The sequence below is a fragment of the Brachionichthys hirsutus genome, chromosome 12 (genome assembly GCF_040956055.1).
Source record: "Brachionichthys hirsutus isolate HB-005 chromosome 12, CSIRO-AGI_Bhir_v1, whole genome shotgun sequence".
NCBI classification, from domain to species: Eukaryota; Metazoa; Chordata; class Actinopteri; order Lophiiformes; family Brachionichthyidae; genus Brachionichthys; species Brachionichthys hirsutus.
In genome coordinates, this window is record NC_090908.1 from 11,117,061 (window position 1) to 11,138,530 (window position 21,470).

Here is a 21,470-nt window from a genome sequence, read left to right on the forward strand (position 1 = left end):
ATTTATGTAGTATCCACTTTTGACATTTTTGAAGTAGTAAAACTGTTAAAGATGAGCAGCTTGTCAATAACAGTTTTTTACAGTATTGAAAGAGGCTTAAATCTACACGCATATAGACTTTACATATGTTTAGGTATATATAATATATCCTTTTTTCTCTTTCATAGCTGGTGATCCGTGTCCATTTGTCAGACGAGAGCTCAAAAACCATGATGGTGGACGAGAGACAGACAGTCAGACAGGTGTGACCGACTCGCTTTACCGCAGAGCGATGCAGTACCAGTAGAATTCAAATTCATAGCTTTCAATACTTCTACTACTTTCAGGAGTTTTATTCATTATAATGAATAAAAATAATTTTGTATTAATAGTGTGTACTATTATCTTTATCCTGTATTATTAATAGTGTGTATTAGTATCTTTATCCTGTAGTATTAATAGTGTGTACTAGAATCTTTATCCTGTAGTAATAATAGTGTGTACTAGTATCTTTCACCTGTTGTGTTTTTGTGTTTGCTCATAGTCTCTCTTGATTTTCAGGTTTTAGACAGCTTACTGGAAAAGTCTCACTGTGGATACAGTCCAGACTGGTCCCTGGTGGAAACCATTAACGAGCTGCAGATGGGTGAGCTTGCACACACACACATACACACACACACACACACAGAAAAAGAAAGGTTAAAAACGACGTGAAAACAAAGACTGTAAATTCACGTTTTTCTTAAATGAAAGCTCCTCGTAGAGGACCGTGAATATTTCATTCTTGTTGTCGTAAAAGTAGTACAGTAATAATATTCTCCCCAGTATTCACTATCACGAGCAAGATTATTCAGGCTCACGCACACACACACCCTTGGGGGGGGTGCTGTATTTCTTTGCATGCACGCTTTGTACTACGAGACACACATGCGCGCACACATCACACACGCTGCGTGCATGTAGGTCTGCTGCAGTGGTGCATGTGATCTAACCTACATCTTCAGGCTGCACAGGCTGCACAATGCCCCCCCCCCGCCAAGTTGGAAGCTGAACCCTTCTAAACCTGCTTGAAGCAGTTCACGTCAAGATTTTTGGATTACATTTAATATATGTACAATTGAAAATTTGAATTCCCCGTTGGCAGAGCGGATATTCGAGGATCACGAGAACCTGGTTGAGAATCTGCTGAACTGGACCAGAGACAGCCAAAACCGCCTGATGTTCACCGAACGCATCGAGAAGTACGCTCTGTTCAAGAACCCCCAGGTGAACGACGCACAATCGCAAAGAGAGAGGAAAATTGTGCAACTAAATCTACACGCATGGTTTAAAAAAAAATTCTGTCAACTGACTGAATGTCCTTTTTTGATTTCACACCTGCAGAACTATTTGTTGGGACGGAAGGAGACATGCGAGATGGCTGAAAGAAACAAAGAGGCTCTGTTGGAGGTGAATTCACTCATCATTCAGTACGCCAGTTTTGAGAACGCACACAGAATGAGGTCTGCAGAACGGGTAGGAATGAGAAAAAACGAACTGTACCTCCTCCGTCTGTGCCATTTACGCACAAGGCACAACAATAAACGTTTCCACGCGCGGTCCAGTTTCACACTTTTTTCATCGAGTCCTGTGAATTTACGCAAAGAAGATCGCCGGATCCAAAAGTATCAATATTTGTTTTGTCTTGACATTGCTGCTGCGCTGGAATGATACAGAAATATTTGAGTAGTCCTGCTAATTTGTTCAAGCATGTGGCAAAAAAAAAAAAAAAAAGTATAATGTTAGTATAACGTCAAAGCTGTTGCTCATTTCTCTGTGTTGCGTGCGTTTCGCGTGTGTCAGGAGTGTTTTGGCGGCAGCTCAGTGTCCGTCCCCGAGATGGAGGGAGTGTTGTGGCTCAAAGAAGATGGGAAGAAGTCGTGGAAGAAAAGATACTTCCTGCTGAGGGCCTCTGGCATCTACTATGTTCCCAAGGGGAAAGCAAAGGTATGACAAATGTGAAGCAAACAACTGCTCTGCTGTTTATTGTCAGGCTGAATAAAGATGTGAAAAATTCAAACTAGCTGCTGTGTTTGCGCAGGCCTCCAGGGACCTGGTGTGCTTTCTCCAGCTGGACCACGTTAATGTCTACCTTGGCCAGGACTACAAGAGCAAGTACAAGGCTCCCACAGACTACTGCATGGTGCTGAAGGTACATCACGCTCGTGTGGCTTGCTGCACCACCTAGTGGCACGACAGTGAAATGACACGTTTCATCCAATGCTGACAGATTCTCAGAATCCGTGTGTTGTCGCCACCGTTAGAACTATAACGCTACTAGCAAACAAAATGACGCGTGTTTGTGTGCGTGTAGCACCCTCAGATCCAGAAGAAGTCTCAGTACATCAAGTACCTTTGCTGTGATGATGTCAGAACCCTCCAGCAATGGGTCAACAGTATCCGCATTACCAAGGTAGGAACTTTTAGAACATTCTCGTGATGATGATGAATATATTTATTAGATAGAATGTTAGAGTACAAGTACAGTCACACAGTAGCATGTATTACAGTACAAATACAGTCAAACATCCTGTCTAAGAGGAGCATTTCAAACAAGCCCTTGCGGTCTTGTTTCCGTTGAAAGTCCTTAGTACATAAATCATCGACATTTAACAATACAAATGAAATAAAAATAAAACCAATATTAAATTACTCAATTGATGCAGAATAACAATAGAAAAATAGAAATAATTTGTGAAGCTACGAGCTGATTAAGACATTCTATTGAACATGTAAAAATGTCTGCCTGCGTCATCGTGTATTATTAAATCCTGGCTAATATCTGTCTGTCTGTCTGTCAGTATGGGAAGCAGCTGTACATTAACTTCCAGGAGGCAATGCGAAGGACAGAGGCGGCTTATGATTGGTCCTCCCTCTCCTCTTCCTCCATCAAGTCTGGGTCCAGCTCATCCAGCCTTCCAGGTGAGTCTGGATGGCATGATTCTGTTGTTTTAAAGGCCAAATGTTTGATTATTAGAGGTTAATATGACAATAGAGAGTATTTCAAAGTATAATTGTATGCATTAATAAGTACAATTTAACACAGAAAATAGTCGTATAGACTGGACTTACGTTTGCTTTTCGACCACACCCCAGAGTCCCAGTCCAATCACTCCAGCCAATCAGACAGCGGCGTATCAGAGATGACATCATCTGGCCACACCCGGTCTCAGAGCGTTGTCAACTCCATCTTCTCTGACGCTTGGCGGAGAGGAACTCAAGGAGAGGTGTGAACGCACACGAACACTTCCCCATCCTGTTTGTGCTACATTTTCCTACATGTCTTATTTCCTTTCCTGCCAGCGCTCAAAGGTGAAGGGACGTATGCCAGTTCCTCTTTGTGCGGGAGGAGGGAGTGGAGGTTAGACAGGAAGTGACGTAACAGGCATGGTGACAGTGTGCGGCTGCAGCCTTTTAAACGCTGCTGTTGTTGATGATGAAGCATCAAAGTGACCCGAAACTGAACCGCCCGGTTTCATGTTGTGTCTAGATTTGAAGCGGATCTAAATGTATCGCCGTTTTTAAATGGCTGCAGCTGAACTTTGGATTTGTTGTCTAATCTTTTTGGTGTGATGGAATGTCCTAACCAACGCCTAATATCAGCTCGATGACGAGCGGTTCCCCCGCCTCACCGTCTCAAACGCCACCTCTAAACTACCAGCTTCCCAACCCCCCCCCAAAAAAAAAAAAAAAAATTGGCAAACATCCAATTTGTTTTGGGACACACTTTTTGGATTTTGTCTATTTTTGTCCACCTGCGGATCCAGCCGCCCCTCGCCCAGGTGGTATCCCAAATTCCGTCGCTCCCTTTATGGAACTGCACCTTTTCTTTGGGTGGGTAGTGAACCCATGCCGCCTCAGTGACCTCGTCCACTCAAAGCGTCCCGCGGTTGCAGCGAGACAGACGGCGGGTCCGTGTTCTGATGAGAGTTGCCGTTCTTTGGACCTTTAACGGCCGTTTTGGCTGCCTGCCGAGTTTTGTGTTCCTCTAACGTTTGTCTCTCGTCCGTCCTCTCTTGCGTCCTCTTCACCTCCGTCTCTCCTTCCCCACCCCTCATCTGCAGATGATGAAGATCGACCCTATCAGTAGGCCCATCCCCGTCCAGATTCCTTCCCTCTCCTGCCAGGCTGTTCCTGTCTCCCGGCCTCAGACCCCGCCCTCCCGGACCAGCTACACGGATGAACTCGTCCCATCGGAGGATTCGACCCCGTCTCCACCCTCGCCTCCTCCCCCGAGCATGTCCCTTCAGCCAGCTTCGGTCTCGTGTATCAAGTACAGCACTCTGGCTCGCCTGCAGAATCAGAACCAGCCCGTGACGCAGCCGGCCGGCGCACCACCGCCTCCGACCTACAACACCCTCCCAGCTTCCTACGCCGCCCCCCCTCCAGTCCCGCCATCTCCGCCCCCCCTTCCTCCGCCGACAGAGCCGACTCCCGGCTCAGCTGTAGCGGCGCTCGTATTTGGCCCGTCAAGCCCTTCTGCTCTTCCTCCCCCGCCCCCGCTGGAGGAGGAGGAGGAGGTGCCGGAGTCCTACTACCTCCCGCCTCCTCCTCCCCCCGAGGGCCTGGATAGCAATGGTCTGCCTCCACCCCCCTCTCTGGAGCTCACCCCCACTTCTTGCCCTCAACTGTCAAACGCTGGTCTGCAGCAGTTCTTGGCGCAGAAGTTTCCCAACATGGTGTACGACTTCGGCGACCCGGCTGCCGACGATAATTCTCCTCCACCTCCCGCCGATGAACTTTCTCCTCCGACCTCCCTGCAATTCCTCCGGCCGTCGTCACCCAACGCACCCCCTCCCGCGCCTCCCAAAACCTTCACAGGTGGTTTCCCTCCTCAGACGGCTCCGAAACCCTCGGGTCCTTCTTCCCTTCCGATTGCCCTCTCGCCCCTTTCGCCAACGCAGCCCCAAACCGGCCCCGGCCCCGTCAGGAAGCAGCAAAGTTTCTCCACGGGACACTCCCCGAATCAGCCGCCTCCCACTCTGCCAAAGCAGCACAGCCTCTCCTCCAAAAGCCTGGCTCTCTCCCCCTCTTCTTCGGTCTCCATCGCAGCAGCTACCTCTTCGTTGGTCAAACAGATTGTCAATCAGTTCCCTGGGAACGCGGCCGCTTCCTCCCTCCCCTCCTCCAACTCCGCGGAAGGTTCTAAGTTCGGTGCTCCTCAGTCTCCCCCGGCTGTCAAGGCCAAACCGAAGTGGCAGCCGGGAGGGATTGTGGCCCCGCAGTCCCCCGAGTTCCCCCCCCCGCCACCTCCGGACACCTCGTCAGCAGACTTCCCTCCTCCGCCCGCCACGTCCTCCTCCAAGACAGGCTCCCCGATAAAGAGGTCGCCTTCCGCCTCGTCCACGGGGTCCACCAAGCGGGGGCCCCCTCCGGCTCCGCAGAGGGCTTCCTCCATTCGGAGCGGCTCCTCGGGCGAGGCCCAGGACGAGAGGCCAAAGAAGGTGGAGAGCCTCGTCAGCAAATTTGCCCAAGCGCCTCCGACGGGCGGCTCGTCGAGCTCCTCGTCCGTGGGCGGGTCTCCTTCAAAAGATTCTTCCGGGCTCCCCGCGGCGCTCCCGAAGCCGGGGAAGCTGAACCTGGCGAACCTCCCGCTGGCGCTCCAGGGGCTGCAAACAGGCCAGCACCATCAGCCCGTGGAGTTCGCGTCCCCGCCGCCCCCACCTCCCCCAGCCCAGCATCTTCACCTCGACTCGTCTCCCGATTACTTCCCGCCCCCCCCCAGTGACTACGAGCTTTTCCCCCCTCCTCCTCACCCGTCAGAGTTCCACCACCCTCCGAAGGTTGCCGTGGTCAATCCCCAGCCTCAGTTGCAGCCGGGAACCGCCTCCTTGTCGTCGTCGTCGTGGAAACAAGGCTCCGCGAAGAAGGGGGCGGCGCCCCCTCCAGCGGTGAACCGGCGGCCGAGCAACACAACCCAGTACGACGGCCTGACGTCAAAGCCCCTCTCGCCCCCTCCCCTCTCTCAGACTCCGCCTCCTTCCCTGTCCTCTTACTCCTCCACCTCCCCGTCTGTCCCCCCGACGTCCCCCAAATCGGCTGGGCCAGGCTCTCTGACACTGAAGCCGCTCTTCCTGGAAGACCTCAACCGCACCCTCAAGAGGAAGTCCGTGTCCCGCCACGGCTCGCTCACCTCGTCCCACCTCGTCGCCTCCTCCAAGATGGAGCCCATCGGCACCATGGACGACATGGCGCTCCTCCCACCCCCTCCCCCCGAGCTCCTGCAGCAGCAGGGAGTCCGAGGACACTCCCAGACGCTGTCTCGCCACCACGCGCGCTCCCACTCCGCCAAACACGCCAACATCTCAGGCTATGCAACGCTGCGGCGAGGCCCGCCTCCCGCTCCGCCAAAACGGGACCAAAGCACCAAACTGACCAGTGAGTGGTAGGGAGGAGGGTCACTGGGCGGAGCCTAAAGAACAGACATGACTGTGTAGCGAATAAGTAATCAATGTCCTTCTGTCCGCATCCCATTCTTGGATTACAAGCAAGTAGCAAGCCGTGTTTTATGATTGTTCCTATTAGCCTCATTATTATATCACCCTCCTCGTTACTATCATTACCAATACATGTTTAATCCAACAACACAAGTATATATATATATATATGTAGATTGTATACATATACATCTAGCTGTATACAAGCAAGCCAGGAAAGTCACCCATCAAGCTTTTTCCACTACGTCAGCTTTGCATCGAGACGGACGAAAGATGAGACTTGAACGACGGCAACAGAGACAATTTGCCGCAAAATATCTGGTACTGCATTTTGGCGGTGGAAGTAGCGTCACCGATGAAGGGAAGGAGGCGGGAAAAGGAAGGAACAAGGAATTCCCAAAGCGGAATGATGTGTATAGAAACGTATGTTGTGAACTAGAGGATGGGAGCAGTGCCATTTCTTTCAAACCTTTTGTGTGCGTGTGTTTTTATATAAGATTATTTAATACTGGAAAGATATTGTTATTATTCTAATTATTTTATGTTTTTAAATCAAGGAGTTGTCAAAAGAGAAGGACTGGACACGGGTCTGCAGCGTCGCTCTGGATTACCAAGCTAGCATGCGGCTAGTTTTTATTTACATTATATTTGGGTCATATTGTCAAATCATGTTTCTTTAGATTTAGACGATCTCGGATGATTGTGCGGCGACTCCCCGGGGAAGGAGGTTTAAAACAGAGAAGCACATGAAATGAAACAAATATTTTTCTTCCATCAGAGAAATCACCAGTAAGGTTACAGAAACAAAACAACAACAAAAACACACACAAACTATCCAGGTTCACGTTTGGTATCCTTCAGTTTTGTCGTATTGGATATTTCAAATATCGGGAGAATCATCTTCCTTTTATAGAAGAAATTCCTAAACCTGATGAGCACCTTATTTATTCCAACACTATTCTCCCGTTTCATTAGCTCACCGCTAGTCACTGTGCTAGCTAAGTTGCTAAAGGCGTCTTTAAAGAGCAGAGAGGCCTGGGGAACAAGTGCCTGAAGAACAAAATAGCCAAACCGTTGACTTTGACTTCTGTCATGATACTTGTTAAAGTTCTGACATTTGGAAGCCAGACGTTTAGGTTTACGCTCGACACACTGCCATCTTCGTCTGATACCGCAAAACAAAATGAAGGGCACCTTTAAAGACAATAAATGAGCCTTAGCCCTGGAGGCAAGTTGGAAGCGCTCATCAGACATCACATTTTTTTGGGGGGGGGGGGGGGGGGGGGACCAGCCAGTTAAGTAGTTCACTAGTCCGATGCATCCTGGCCAGCTGATGGAGGCCTCCTCATCACATTTTACAACCACAGATTTGTTTTTAAGTAGCTGAACCCAGGTCTGTTTCTTCCTTCCCGTTTTTTTGATCATCCTTACAGTCCGCTAGATTTATCTGCATGACACGTCGACACCAGTGCAACAGCACAGCTGCCAAAAACTATATTGCTGCCCACATCTGTAACTTTAAATATGCAATCGTTTCTGTTGTGTCATTCTGAGTTACTGTATAACGACCAGTTACATGAATGGGTTAGCGTTGGCATCACACCCGTCCGTTTTTGCGATACTGTTGAGGGGCATCGCAAGGCCGACATCATCCGAGACGCTGAAGATCAACAGTTTAATACCGATCGATGGCTTCGAACGTCTTGTCCCAGGTCGCCCGGCGGCGCAGATGGATGGCTGTTACCGGCGTTCCGGGCCTGCTGTTGCATTTCAAATAAATAAGACAAAATGGAGTAGATTTAAGTTTTTAATGCATTTCAAACACAAATGTTCTCTGGTTTCAGAATGTTTCAGAGCACTCAATCGCTTCTGTTCAATTCTTCGGTAAAAAATAAATACATTGAGACTCGGCTGTATTCCTTACTTCAGACGGATGAAGGTGCAACTTTTCACCCTTGGGAATAATCAATAAACACTCATCAAATATAGAATCAATAAATTAAATAATGCCTTCGGGATTCATCTAATAAAACTATTTACAATCAAAATAAAGAGTTAATTTTAATGCGACAACATGCTGGAAAAATGTTCACACATCTCTAGTTCATACGAGACAAAGTCTCTTCATTTTCATGAAGTAATAATAAATGTTAGACGTGATTTGCCGACTGGATCTTCACACCTTAACACTCCCCAATAAAACCAGTCTGTCCCGCCAGCCGCTTCCTCAGGTCAAGGGTCAATGGAGCGGGGTCAGCGTCTGGGATCCTTCCTGGTCCAAAACAGAAAATAGAGGAATAGCTAAGAGAACACTGGACTCATAAAATACATAAAAGAAAGAACGAACGCCACAAACTAAGGAAACGGCATTTTACACCGCGCTGCGCTACCCAAACGTTAGCATGCAGGTCTGCAGTTACCAGCAGGTTGATCCACTGGGACTCAGAGTAGATGTACAGAGCGCCCCTGTCCGTCCGAAAGACCACGACGTCGTCCCCCCGCAGTCCCCTCATCTCTTTCTCTCCATCCGCAATAAAGATCTGGAGAGGAACAGATCAAAGTCCGTCACCGGGTGCTGCGATCGGCGCACGTAGCGACATTAAACGTGACGTTTCCATGGACAGGGTGCGACACCGACCGGCTGAACGCCGTCTGGGAGTCGTTCCGGGGTTTGAACCTGCGGGCAGGTGCAACTGTCCAGAGGGCCTTGATTTCCCTGGTCCCCCTTCAGGCCACGTAGGACGTACACTGCAACACAGGGTGGACAGAGCTGATCTGCATTGCCGCACCAGAAAGTCCACCTTTCTGTGGCCCGGAGAATCGATACCATTCTCTCCGTCGCTCACCTTGTCCAGGAAGTCCAGGTTCTCCATTCAGACCCGACCCTCCTGCGGGACCGGGACGCCCGTGTGGCCCCGCCGGTCCTCGTGTTCCCTTTGAACCCTGCACACAGTGATTCACCGAATGACTGAGGGACTAAACAACCGGACCGCAGACCGACGCCATCGTTTTTAAACACCTCGGTGACACTGCTTTGCGTGAACACCAACACGGCACCGCTGCGTTTCGACTGCAGACCTACCGTACGTCCTCTGCCACCCAGCTCTCCTCTGGTTCCCCGTTCGCCTCTCAGCCCAGCGTCACCATAAAGACCCGAATCCCCCTGAAACGCCACGGAATGCCAAAACCTTAAGAACTGCATTCACGTCTTCTTCTTCTGTGGTGACGAGTGTCGTGTCGGCCGTTTGTCAGTGCAATCCCACCTTCTCTCCTGCCATTCCAGCGATGCCCCGCTCACCCTAACGAGACACAGACGGAGCCGCGAATCATTCCAGCCCTTCGTTTAGTACCGACGGCGTTACAGGAAATGAAAGTGAAGACCCTCACCGTCCCTCCCCTGGGTCCTCTCTTGCCTTTCATGCCTTTATTCCCCTAATAATCAGAGAGAAAAGCTAAAGAAGAGGAAAGATGCGCACCGGAATTCTAAAGCGTGAAACAGAAAGAAGAGGCGGTGACGGCATCTCACCCTGAATCCCTTGAGTCCTCTACTGCCCTGAGAGAGAACGCATAACGGGAAGTTACCGGTAACTAGTTAGGTCACGCTGGTAAAATAATTAGCAGTTAACTTCAGCGTTTCAATCATCAATAATGTGAACGGTGACTGGATCCAGGATACGGTCCTACCTTTATCGTCCCAGGAGATCCTTTGTCTCCATAGAGACCCCTCCAGCCTCTGTAACCCTTCTCCCCCTGTGGAGACACCGCAGCAGCGAACCGTTGGTGTGATACAGAACAACAACGATAGTGAAAGGGAACTCAACGGGCATCTGTACGTGGCCTAAAGTCCACACTGCACGCTGCTGCACATCTGTCGTCCATGCAGTGAAAAAAGTCTGGGTCTGACCTTTTGACCTGGCTGTCCCACGGCTCCTGGTGTTCCGTGTTCTCCCTCTGGGCCCATCACACCGGGCTGGCCCTGCAGTACACGCAGCAGTACATCACAACCTTTAGGCCCTATTTTCAGTGTGGAGCATTTACACGCTCTGCTGTGTGTGTGTGTGTGTGTGTGTGTGTGTGTGTGTGTGTGTGTGTGTGTGTGACTGTACCTTTTGTCCTCTGGTTCCTCTGCAGCCCTTTAAACACACAGATCATCATTACGGAACAAATTTAAACCGCATTGAATTTGTTATTTTAAAAGGTGCGGCTTACCTTTTCACCTTTCGCTCCCGTGATGTGTTCCGTTATATTGATCTGGCGAAGACAAATCAGAGTCATTTAGTCTGTGCGTGAGTGTGTGTGTGTGTGTGTGCGTGCAATCACCATTAGCTCTCTTTTCCACTTGATTGGCGGAAACAAAGGTGGTGGAAGAGGAGGAGGGATGAAGGCTCCACATTTCCGAGTTAGCCACCTTCCTACAGACACACACACGGGTTATGCTCTCATTACATCCACAGAATATGATTAGTTAGTGCACGTTAGTGCATGTGAATGTGCACGCTACTACCCACTTATATTGACAGCTTTAACGTAGATGTTCACTGAAAGGCCGTCGAGGTCAGGTCGTTCGACGGCTGCACTTACCGGTTGTGACGGATGGAGCAGCTGGCTGGATGCCACTGAGCAAGGCAGCCCATCCCAAAAACAGCTGAACCAGCATTCTTTCCTACAACGAAAAAAAAAAGTGCATATATCTCAAAAATAGAACATATATATTATAATAAAATACATGGGGGGGAGAAAACTAAAAGCATGCTTTGTGTATCTACCCAGGCTTTTTCTAAAACTCAGAGACCCTGAACTCAACACACGATCAGAGTCATCTCATACTTAAATCTAACGCTCCGGTACAGTAGGATACGCGACGTGGAGCATCTCATCCAGTCCGGCTGTGATTTGGGCGGTTCTTTCACCCGCATTCAGAACTTTTCCCATTCATCCTTCTCACGTCTGTCAGACTCTGAGGACGCTGCACAACTTCACGCTGTTATCAAAGAGACCTCAAACGGCTTCACACTGAAAATTAGAATGAGACAATAAATGAGATCATTACCTTATCGCCTCAGAGCGCCGTGTGGAAGCTCTCATCCTGCGGCGTCCTGGTCCATCGTCCGGTAAAGCACAAATCTGCTACGCTTGCAAACGCCGACTCGGACTTATCTCAAGATAAAAATGCAACGCAGCCTCTGGCAGCACTCTGCGAGGAATCAGATAATTGCTTCACACGCCGAGCCAAAGAGAAGCCGCGGCTTTATCGAGGCAGAGGCATCTTCTGTCACTTTTTTTTTGGCTCACAATGACGGAAACCAGCTCTTGTCGTTCACTTCAAAGTCTGAAGAGCGATCTACGGGCGGCACACACACTTTATTACAGCGCGGACACCCGACAATGTTAATTACGTGACATTATAAAAAATAAAAATAAAAAATATATATATATTTTTTTGGAAAATTTCTCACGGCACACCTGACGATCTCTCGCGGCACACCGGTTGGGAAAAGCTGAACTAGAGACACACACACTGGAAGCCACATTAACCCATGAACCAAAATCCACACGCAATAATAACTCTCACACCCAAAATCAGTGTCTCTCCAGCATCATCACAAAGTGCAGAGGCGAAGAACGACTGATCCAACACAGCTGCCGAGGACCAAACAACAAACCTCAAATTCTTGTAAAACAAAAAACTACCCGCCGCACCCCTTGGTTTCGAACCCAGGACCTTCTGGCTGGGAGTCGAGTGTGCTACCCACTGCGCCACCGAGAACGCAGTGCTACGTCACATAAGGAAAAAGCACAGCTCCAGTGCAACACGCTGTGGTCTGAAATAGCACCTCATCATCCGACAAGTATGACTTTGTTAATGCCTCGAGTTTCCTACCCCGCACTGGGGGGTGGTTGGTATTGCTACCAACCACCGTGTCGGAGGCCCTGGGTTCGAGTCCCGCTGTGGGGGTGGGGTAGAGCGGGGGTAGCAGGGTAGGCCTGGGGCCTTGCCTGGGCGGGGTGAACTGGACCGGTCCACTTCACCCCGCCCAGGCGGCCCTGGGCCTACCCTGCTACCCCCTCTCTATCCCATTCCTGTGGTGGGATTTGAAGCCGGGGCTCTTTGAACTTTTCAACACTGCTACCAACTATTCCCCCACCCCCGTGCACACACCGACGCACGCACTCATACACTACGGACAATTTGGAGTAATCGATTCCCCTAAATTGCATGTTTTTGGAGGTGGGCGGAAACGGGAGAACCCCGACGCAGACACGATTTGAACCCAGTACCATCCGGCTGTGAGGCCAGCATAAACTCGACCAGCTGATAACCAGCCATTAACAAATTCTCAACACCAATGATGACATCACAGACAATCTGAATGTAAATATACATACTTTAATCTCATGTCCACAAATAATCAACAACAAACCTAACTGCAGACACAAATTGCATTGACCCAAATACAGACATTTTGCCAGCTGAAATATATTACATTTTAAAAAGGTCCAAATATTTTAGGTCTCCAGTACTCACACAATACTGCCGTAGTACTAATAGAGTACTACAATAGAGTATTGATGTTAACAAAGCTCTTGAAAATATAAGCTGCCCGCTATGGGCTTTTCTTCCGAGCAGATCAGATCAGCAATACGAAGAAAATGTACATTTATATTTCTATCCATCTGGTTCACGTTTCACATCTAACACTGTAAAAAATAAAACAGCAAATACACTGCAAAAAAAACCCATGTGTTCATTTGGCCTTTGGTTTGCTGACAGGATGTGATGTCACAGATCACACATCCAAGCCTCGTCGTATCAGAAAGTCTTCGAGAGCACCGAGTCGCTCCACCAGCATCACATCCACGTCTGACTCGTCCCCACGAGGGACGCTGCCATTGCACTGACGGAGAGATGCTTTCCGCTTCCTGGGGACCATGGTAACAGGAAGTCCCGCCCCTGAAGTCAACAAACATTTTGAAAAAAGAAGTGTGAAGAACAAGATGATGAAAAGAGAAGTGCTACCTCTATGTAGTAATAATGAATACAACTGCGTAGTTAGAAATAAAATACAAAATAACACGGAGGAGGGACATAAATAAGGAGACTACCGTCGCTTTATCGTGCTCTCAATACATTTCCCAACCCACCTTGCAGTCTCTTCCTTTTCCGGGTGAGTGAAGTCAGGAAAAAGGAGAACCCTCCGTCTTTTCTGCTGTCCAATCAGGAGTAGCGCTCCATTCTTCTCCCGTGGCTCCTCAAACATTGTTTCAAGACTCCTGTGGGGTGAAAAACAAAACATGGTAGAAGACTGGAGATTCAGCGAGATTTGCATTATTCATTTTAAAGGTTACCATTACCTGTTGGTTGAGGGGGAATTGTAGTTCTTGTTCGTATAAATCTCCTCCAGACTGAACTCTTTCTTCTTTAACCTGAAAAAATGTTTACTGATGATTTTGGAATATGGTCAATGTGTTTGTAAATGACTGTGTTCATTTCCTCCACACCCACTCGCTCAGCCGGTCTGCGTGGAAACAGAAGTCCTCAAACGGACTTTCCATCCATCAAAACGAACCCGTTTCAGACGCGCCGCCATCGGCCTCATCGTCAGCCGAAGGCCGAGCTGGATGCGGCGTCGCCGCCCCCAAGCCCTGCCGCCTGCCATCGCTGTCCTTCGGGGTCAGAGGTCGACTCAGCATTTTTGAGGACTGTGAGAGAGACAGAATAACATCTAATGACAAAAACAACAACAAAAAGAGTTCTGGGCCTCCAGCCGAGGAAGGTTGAAGTCACCTGAAAGTTGTTTGTGCCATTTGCTCCACGCACGCGCGCACACACACACACACACACACACGCACCACACACACACGCACGCTTAAAGAGGAGTTAAAGAAGCCATTTCTGGAGAAACCATCTCTGAACAGAGGAGGAGGATTAAGACACCGTATATTATTACTGTAGAATCTTCCTAACACCAAATCTGTGTACGTAACAAGTGTAAAATCTTTTTAACCTGAATATTTGTCTCGTAATTGCACTTCCGGTTAGATGCTAAACTGCATTTCATTACCCCCCCCCCAGCCACACCTGGGTGCAGCTCAACAAAAGAGCTCACCTGAGGGTGTCTAATTTCTCTCGCGGCTCAGAATCCCATAAACATTCCTACAAGTTAATTCATCGTCATTTGACGAACAGGAGTTCCTTTTTTTTTTTTGGCCTTATTACTTTCTCACATCGGTCTTTTTTATGTGACATGAAACAAAGGGACACTCACAGAAAACGAGCGGTATTTAGGATCGGCGTGAGAACAAAACAGAAAAAAGGGATCTGGAGAAAATACAAAAGCTGCTCGAGCTAGCTGCGCCTAGCTACCGTTAGCATATTATATTGCGCGTAAATCGGTTAAAATGTCATAAATCGGGAAATTCATTTTACCTTTTCAAAGCCTTCGGATTCGTTTGGTCTCCTTTAACTCCTCTTATCTCTTTTTAAGCGCTTTCGACGCTAGAAAATGCCAAACCTGGCCGTGCGGTCCGGTGCAAGACACACTTCTGACGTCACTAATGCCCGGCGTTAAATAGCGGAAGTCACAACCACAATGATGGAACTTCCGCTGAAAGTTTCAAAATAAAAGTGTTAGTCTAGCGCAGTGTTTCCCAACCTTTTTTGAGCCGCGGCACATTTTTTACATTTACAAAAACAGATAACCAGAAACTGTCCAAAGGAAGATCAGCAAAGTTTAGCTTTAAACCACCATCTTGTTCCAGTTCAGTGTAGTGATGGGAATTCCAGCTCTTTTAAGAGAGCCGGTTCTTTTGGCTCCCAAGTGGCTCCTCAGATTTTTTTTTTGTTGACAAAATTAATTTAATACCAAATCATGTGCAGTGTAAAATTAGCTACTAATGTAAAAACATGCAATATATCAAATGTTTATTAAATGTCTTTATTTAAATCCTCTTTGCACTGCTAGCTACAATAAACATATGATATAATATAAAATACAAAACCAAACCAAACACATCTCACAGAGAACAAGGTCAAATCTCTGCATTTAAATCTCAAACAACACAACAAGAAAACATAAATTAAAAAGTACAAAAGATAAAGCAGCATCAGGTAACAGTTCTACTGTGGCTCAGCTTGGAGGGGCTGATCCTGTTTCTCCTTTCTGTTATCATCTGTCCTGTTCTGGAGAAGATTCTCTCTGAGGGGACAGATGTTGCCACGATACAGTCTCAATCTCCGTGTGTGAGACGTGGGTAGACTGAACACCTGGACTCCCACCAGCTCAGTGGGTCTGCACTTCTTTGGATAAGCGGCTCCTCAAGATACGATCTTACTTTATTTTATTTTGCCTTTGTGTCAACCGCATTAAAATGTGTCCAGATTTCTACGTTTTCTATCGCTCGTTTCCCGCTTTCATGTTGAACAAGCGGCGCTCACGCCCCCCCCCCCGCTCTGTCCGCAGGTAACGGCGGACCTGCACCAGGTGCTGAGCTCCTACAACTACACGCTAGACTACAGAGGCTTGGTTACGGTCAAGGGCAAAGGGGAGATGATGACTTATTTTCTCATCAGCGGACCCCCGAGCAGTTAACCCTCATGGACGCCGGGATGGGCGCCTCGACTCTGCCTCTGATACTTCCCTGATCCTGCTGAGGCCCCAATGGGAATGGATTGGGGGGGGGGGGGGGGGGGTTGGACTTACCCTTCGTACGCTCCAGTGCTTACAGAAAGCTTGTCCGTCGGACGTTGAACACACAAACGCACGCCACGGCGTCGTCAGCGTACAATGGACACACACACACACACACACACGCACACGCACGCAGGCGCAAAACACAGACGATGTCAGCGAAGAACTTTTTCTAATCTCGGCCGTTTTGTATTTTGACTTCAGAACGCCAAACCTTATCAAATATTTTAAGATTCTATATTTTGTACATTAATATATTAGAGAGCTATCTATAAACACCGACGCGTATTCAGACGTGTGGACGGTACCACCCTGATGTCGGGGGGGGGGATTTCAGACGCCCTCCTGGTCTCAGCTTGGCGCCGCAGCGGGTCCAGGTTCGGGCTCGTGACTTTACATCACCCCAGTGGAGTCATTGAACGCGGCGCCGTTTCCCCTTTACTTTTTAGACGTTCTTGCGTTTCGCCAACAGGTGGCAGCAGCGGCACATCTCAGTGATTTAAAGAAAAACCCCACCACATTCATCCAGGCAGAGACGTTTCAAGTGGACCGAAGCCCCTTCTGATGGATCGACGCGCCTTTATGTGCAGCAGAAAAACAACGACAAACTTCAAACGCACTGGTCTCAAATACGCTTTAAATCCAGGATCGTTGTGTACAACGGTTTAAAAACAAAAACACGTCCCAAAAATACTAAATCAAGAAATTCACACAAGTTTCAACGAATCGACCGCATTCGTGAATATAAAAGCATTCCATTTTCAACAGCGCGCCGACATGAAGCGTTTTTTACTGGAGCCGCTGCGGAAGAGGAGAAAAGGAACGAAAAACAATCAGAGTCAGCGAAGCTGGAACCAGATGTGGACCGAGTCCGGATGTTTTCCGAGAAGTGCCATGAGATCATGTAGGTGTGGAGCCTTTGGGGAGCAGAGAGCATGGTGATGACTCATGGATAACCCCCCCCCCCCCACCCCCCCTCCCAACCTGACACATCTGGAGCGCACAGCCAGACGCGCTCGAGCTGCTCGGTGAAAATGATGTTTCGCTTCCCGCTAGAAAAGTCTTCCAGTGAGAGAAAGAGAGATGGAGAGAGCGAGCACTTAAAAGAAAAAGTTCTGATACAATCTTGGCTCAACTGTTGGAGACAGAGAGGGAGAGACGCCCTCGTAAACTGGGAGCACTGAGCTTCCCAGTTTACGTCTTTTACGTCTGTCGAAGCGAAGCGAACACGTGAAACAAGCCGGAAAGCGTCGCTGACCATCGTGTTGCCGAGCAAACCAGCCGGTAAATAAATAGCACAATCTACAAAACAAACGGGAGGCAGCGTTGCATAGATTTAGGCCGAGACTCAACCAGAGTCGTGCACAATGTGCAAAACGACGCGTCAGACAGACGCACAGTTAACGTGACGGAACCAGAACAAAGGGAGCAAAGCCAGGCCGGGTCCAGTTTAACCATCGTGGCGTGTTAGTGTGTGTGTGTGTGTGTGTGTGTGTGTGTGTGTGTGTGTGTGTGTGTGTGTGTGTGTGTGTGTGTGTGTGTGTGTGTGTGTGAGTGTGTGAGAACTTACGGATGCTTCCCGGTTGGAATCAGAGTTTTAGACATTTAAGCAGAAAATTATTTCCTGCATTGCTTTTGAAAAGTTGCAAATTGTTGCAAAAGTTGCAAAAGTTGTCTGATACCTTGAAGGTTTTCAAAGTACAAAAAAAGAAGTCCATTTTGGGGTATTTAATTTACGCATCTAAGATACCAGGAGTTGTCTCTGAGATCCGTCCATCGGAGGCGGGAAGGAGGGAAACGCTCCAGGGGGGGTCCCGCAGGTCCTTTTGAGTTTAGACGTCCGTCGTCCGGTCAGACGTTGTAGTCCGGAGCTTTCCCCAGCGGCTGTCTGAGCCGGATCTGCAGGGTCATGAAGGCCCCCGCCGCCACGTGGAAGAGGATCTGCCAAACGTTCCTCAGTTCGTACAGGTACATGTTGGACAGGCAGACGAGCGCAAACGCCAGGAAGGACTTGCCGTTCCTCCACACGGAGAAGTAGGCGAACAGGTAGCACTGAAAGCAGACGGAGAAAGGAGACGGGCGTGTTTTCATCTTCCCATGGGACAACATGTCAGAAAAGAACCCCCCCCCCATCCCTCCCATCGATCTAACAATTTGTAAGCTGCATTTAGCATAAAGAGCTGCAGCAAAGCGGCGGCGCGAGAGACATTGAGCTTTAGCTAATGCTAGTCTAGCTGACAAGCCGCTGAGCTGTAAAGTGCAGGGCTGTTAGCCGGGGGGGGGGGCTGTTAGCCGGGGGGAGGGGCTGCTCTTACCTGATACAGACAGGCCGCCGTGCCCAGGAAGAAGGCAATCACACAATTAAAGTTGTCATCGTCGTTCTGCAGACGGGATGAAAAGCGTTTGTTTTCTTTAAACCGCTTAACGCCTAGAGCTTTATTTCACCGCCTTCCCAGGGGCCCCGCCCCGCCCCGCCCCGTCCTCACCTGGAGGATGCTCTCGATGGCGTGGACGCCCCGCAGCAGGTTCAGGCCTCCACAGAGAACGCTGAGCACACAGGAAACGACGCCCGGCAGGGTCACCGGCTGCAGCAGCTGAGTGGGAGCTGGAGGGAAGCCATTTGTGGCCCCCGGAAGAAATGTGAAAGCTTTATTTAAACCGAGGAGGGAACAGCAAAACCCCTCCGTGTGCGCGTGTGTGTGTGTGTGTGTGTGTGTGAGCGAGGCGCCCGTGTCCTACCGATGCCCTTGTATTTGGAGGTGTTGTGCAGCCAGAATCCGTTGACGGCCCGCAGATCCTCGGCGGAGAGCCGGTACGGCGGCCGCAGCTTGATCTCCGTCTGCATGTCGGCCAGGTTGACCCTGGTGGAGAGCGAGCGGGGGCTGTTGTAGCGCTGCTTGGTCTTCTGGATGAAGGTGTCTGAGGGGCGACAGCGAGGCGCCTCGTTTAACACCGACGAGAGCGAAGCGGCGCAGATAAAATGGCCGCCTGCATGTAAGAGAAACGGCCCGCCGGCAGCGGAGCTAGCGTTCGACGCGCCGCTAGCGCTGAAACGCTTCATCAAGGCCCCCCGAACGACAGAGGACAGAACGGAACCGCGTTAATCATCGATAGTGTTTGTGCCAAACATTACCCCGGTGCCCTTTGACCCTCGGCCCGGCCTAAACGTGCGCCGGAACCCAACCAATCTCACCAAATTCAATGAAGGAGTACGGCCGCACGGCGCTCTTGATGCGTTTGGCGTCGTAGGTAACGATGAACTCCTTCTGGAGCTCGTCCAGGAAGCAGAAGGCCAACACGTTGGGGTAGCTTCCGCCGCACACCATCAGGTAGCCGACGCCCAGCGAGCTCGTGAAGCTGGAAAAAAAACAAGACGGTCACTCTCGCGGCGTGCGTTGGTGACGCGTTAACGAATCACGGTGGCCTTCCCGCTTAGCCTGAATGCGCTGCTAACGCCGCCGTAGCACGTCGGCGCCTCGGATTTACAGCCCAACGTCGGGGGCGGGACCTACTTGACGTTATACGGCCCGATCTTCAGCGTGCACCGATCGGGGAACTGGCTGAGTTTCTTGGAGAGCCCTTTGATGCGTCTCTTGGTTTCCTGAAGCTCTTTGTCCTGTTCGTAGTCGGTGGACGCAGAGAGCGGCAGGCCGTCTCCGACCCGGACCACCGAGGCGAACAGAACCGTCGACATCTTACGGCGCTGGCGAGCTCACCGACGGCCTGCAAAGAAAAACCAGGAGAACAACGGCGGTTTAGTTCCTCCAGACAGCGGAACGACTCCATTAACCTGAAATATAAAACCGTTTTATCTTCATATCTCAGCAATAAAGCTACGCCTTTTACATTAGTGGAACAAACATTTTAAACCTTATACGTACTTTATTTATTTACATATTTCAGAAGGATTTCAGTTTAGTGCGTCTCACGCAGCATTTTTTCCAGGTTTGATTGTTTTGCAAAATAAAAAGAAATATATATATATTAATATTAACACAAAGTGACGTGTTTTCCGGTTATTTCCACTGCAAGGAAAACTTTTAAGAACTGAATCGCGTCTTTGCATAAATGTGGTGCGTTCACAGCACTCACAGGGAAACATTTGCATTATTCAAGAACAGCGAGCAACAAATGATGAGACGCCTGCATACATGAAGAGGGAGAGGCAAAGAAAAAAGCTCTGGGAAAATTAACTAATGCAGCTACAATGCTAAAAAAATGAACGTAAAGGAAGGGTTATTATACCTTAATGCACTAAAGTAAATGGGTTTTAAAAACGCTATGCAAACAGCCTTGGATCGGTGACGTCAGCACCACGGACAGCTCCAGGAGCTGAATGGAGGACGATGAGATGACGTAACGCCTCACCGCAAACCGAGTCGGCCAAATGTGACTAACTAAATGTGCTATAGATTCAAGATTCAAGATTCTTTATTATCATTATGCGAACATAAAGCGTGAGAAGGCCCACGGCTTAAGGCACACATCATAACAGTCAAATCAAAAACTAAATTATCTCTCTTAAAGAAACAATATATATATATATATATACACAAAGAGAGTGTGAATCACAGGCAATGGTGCAAAATAGCAGCAGCAGCACAGCAGGGCCGGCACAAAGCGTCCCAGATCGCTACAAGGGAACGACCGCTTTCACAGCCCGGGGAAGAAGCTGTTTCATAGTCCCTGCATGCTAACTAGCTAGTTAGCTGGCGCTGCAGAACAGCCGTCAAACGAAGGATAGCTGAACGGGATGTCTGCTGTTACCATCTGCCGACACGGAACGGAACGAACAACTAGTTCGGTGTTTTAGAAAATGATCAATGATGTAAAAAGACTTGATTTGGAATACTAGCCGGACACGGTAAAATCAGCTAGCCGCAGCTAGCAGCGTTAGCTTGTTTGCTAACAATCGCTAACCCTGCTAGCGAGTTAACAGCGAGCTACTTCGCATGCTCATATCTGAGGTGAAAAGTATAAAGTTCATCTAAAGGTTCGTGGCTGAGAACCGCAGCGGGTGTTTTAGTACCTGCTAAACGAGTGTAGCGTCATGTGGACTTCTGCCAGAGACGACTCCCGATGTTTACGTGGCTCTACCGCAAGGCATTGTGGGCGTGACGTCACATGCTCGGTTCTATTTACTTCCGTACTTCAGTTACTTTTCATTAACTTTTTTCTAGTTCCTTAATGTTAAAAACTAGAACAACAACAAAAGTAATAAGAAGAATAAGAATAATAAATAAAGGCTAAGAATTATATATATATATATATATATATATATATATAATAATAATAAGTATTATTATTATTATTATAATAAACAATG

The 21,470-nt window shown here is 48.8% G+C and overlaps 2 protein-coding genes and 1 long non-coding RNA gene across 3 annotated transcripts in view; 1 reads left to right on the forward strand and 2 right to left on the reverse strand.

The window, feature by feature from the left end:
• Nucleotides 1-7,707, forward strand: part of raph1a (Ras association (RalGDS/AF-6) and pleckstrin homology domains 1a) — a 28,516-nt gene extending 20,809 nt beyond the window's left edge. Inside the window, exons 11-20 of the mRNA XM_068746192.1 lie at nt 168-242; nt 541-625; nt 1,124-1,245; nt 1,363-1,428; nt 1,822-1,965; nt 2,060-2,170; nt 2,333-2,431; nt 2,820-2,940; nt 3,115-3,245; nt 4,083-7,707. Coding sequence (XP_068602293.1) covers nt 168-242; nt 541-625; nt 1,124-1,245; nt 1,363-1,428; nt 1,822-1,965; nt 2,060-2,170; nt 2,333-2,431; nt 2,820-2,940; nt 3,115-3,245; nt 4,083-6,407 — 3,279 coding nt within the window. The 3' untranslated portion in view covers nt 6,408-7,707. The remainder of the gene's footprint in view (nt 1-167; nt 243-540; nt 626-1,123; nt 1,246-1,362; nt 1,429-1,821; nt 1,966-2,059; nt 2,171-2,332; nt 2,432-2,819; nt 2,941-3,114; nt 3,246-4,082) is intronic.
• Nucleotides 7,708-12,860: 5,153 nt separating this feature from the next.
• On the reverse strand, nt 12,861-14,047 carry LOC137902662 (uncharacterized). The gene is made up of 4 exons (XR_011105738.1): nt 13,960-14,047; nt 13,809-13,880; nt 13,599-13,727; nt 12,861-13,407 (listed from the first exon to the last, which is right to left on the reverse strand). It is a non-coding gene; the product is annotated as an uncharacterized lncRNA (long non-coding RNA).
• Nucleotides 14,048-15,382: 1,335 nt separating this feature from the next.
• On the reverse strand, nt 15,383-21,221 carry sec22a (SEC22 homolog A, vesicle trafficking protein). The gene is made up of 7 exons (XM_068746291.1): nt 21,174-21,221; nt 19,657-19,867; nt 19,338-19,501; nt 18,884-19,063; nt 18,631-18,749; nt 18,460-18,525; nt 15,383-18,196 (listed from the first exon to the last, which is right to left on the reverse strand). The coding sequence occupies exons 2-7, from the start codon at nt 19,836-19,838 to the stop codon at nt 17,996-17,998; spliced, it is 912 nt and encodes a 303-aa protein (XP_068602392.1). The 5' UTR covers nt 19,839-19,867; nt 21,174-21,221; the 3' UTR covers nt 15,383-17,995.
• Nucleotides 21,222-21,470: the final 249 nt, after the last annotated feature.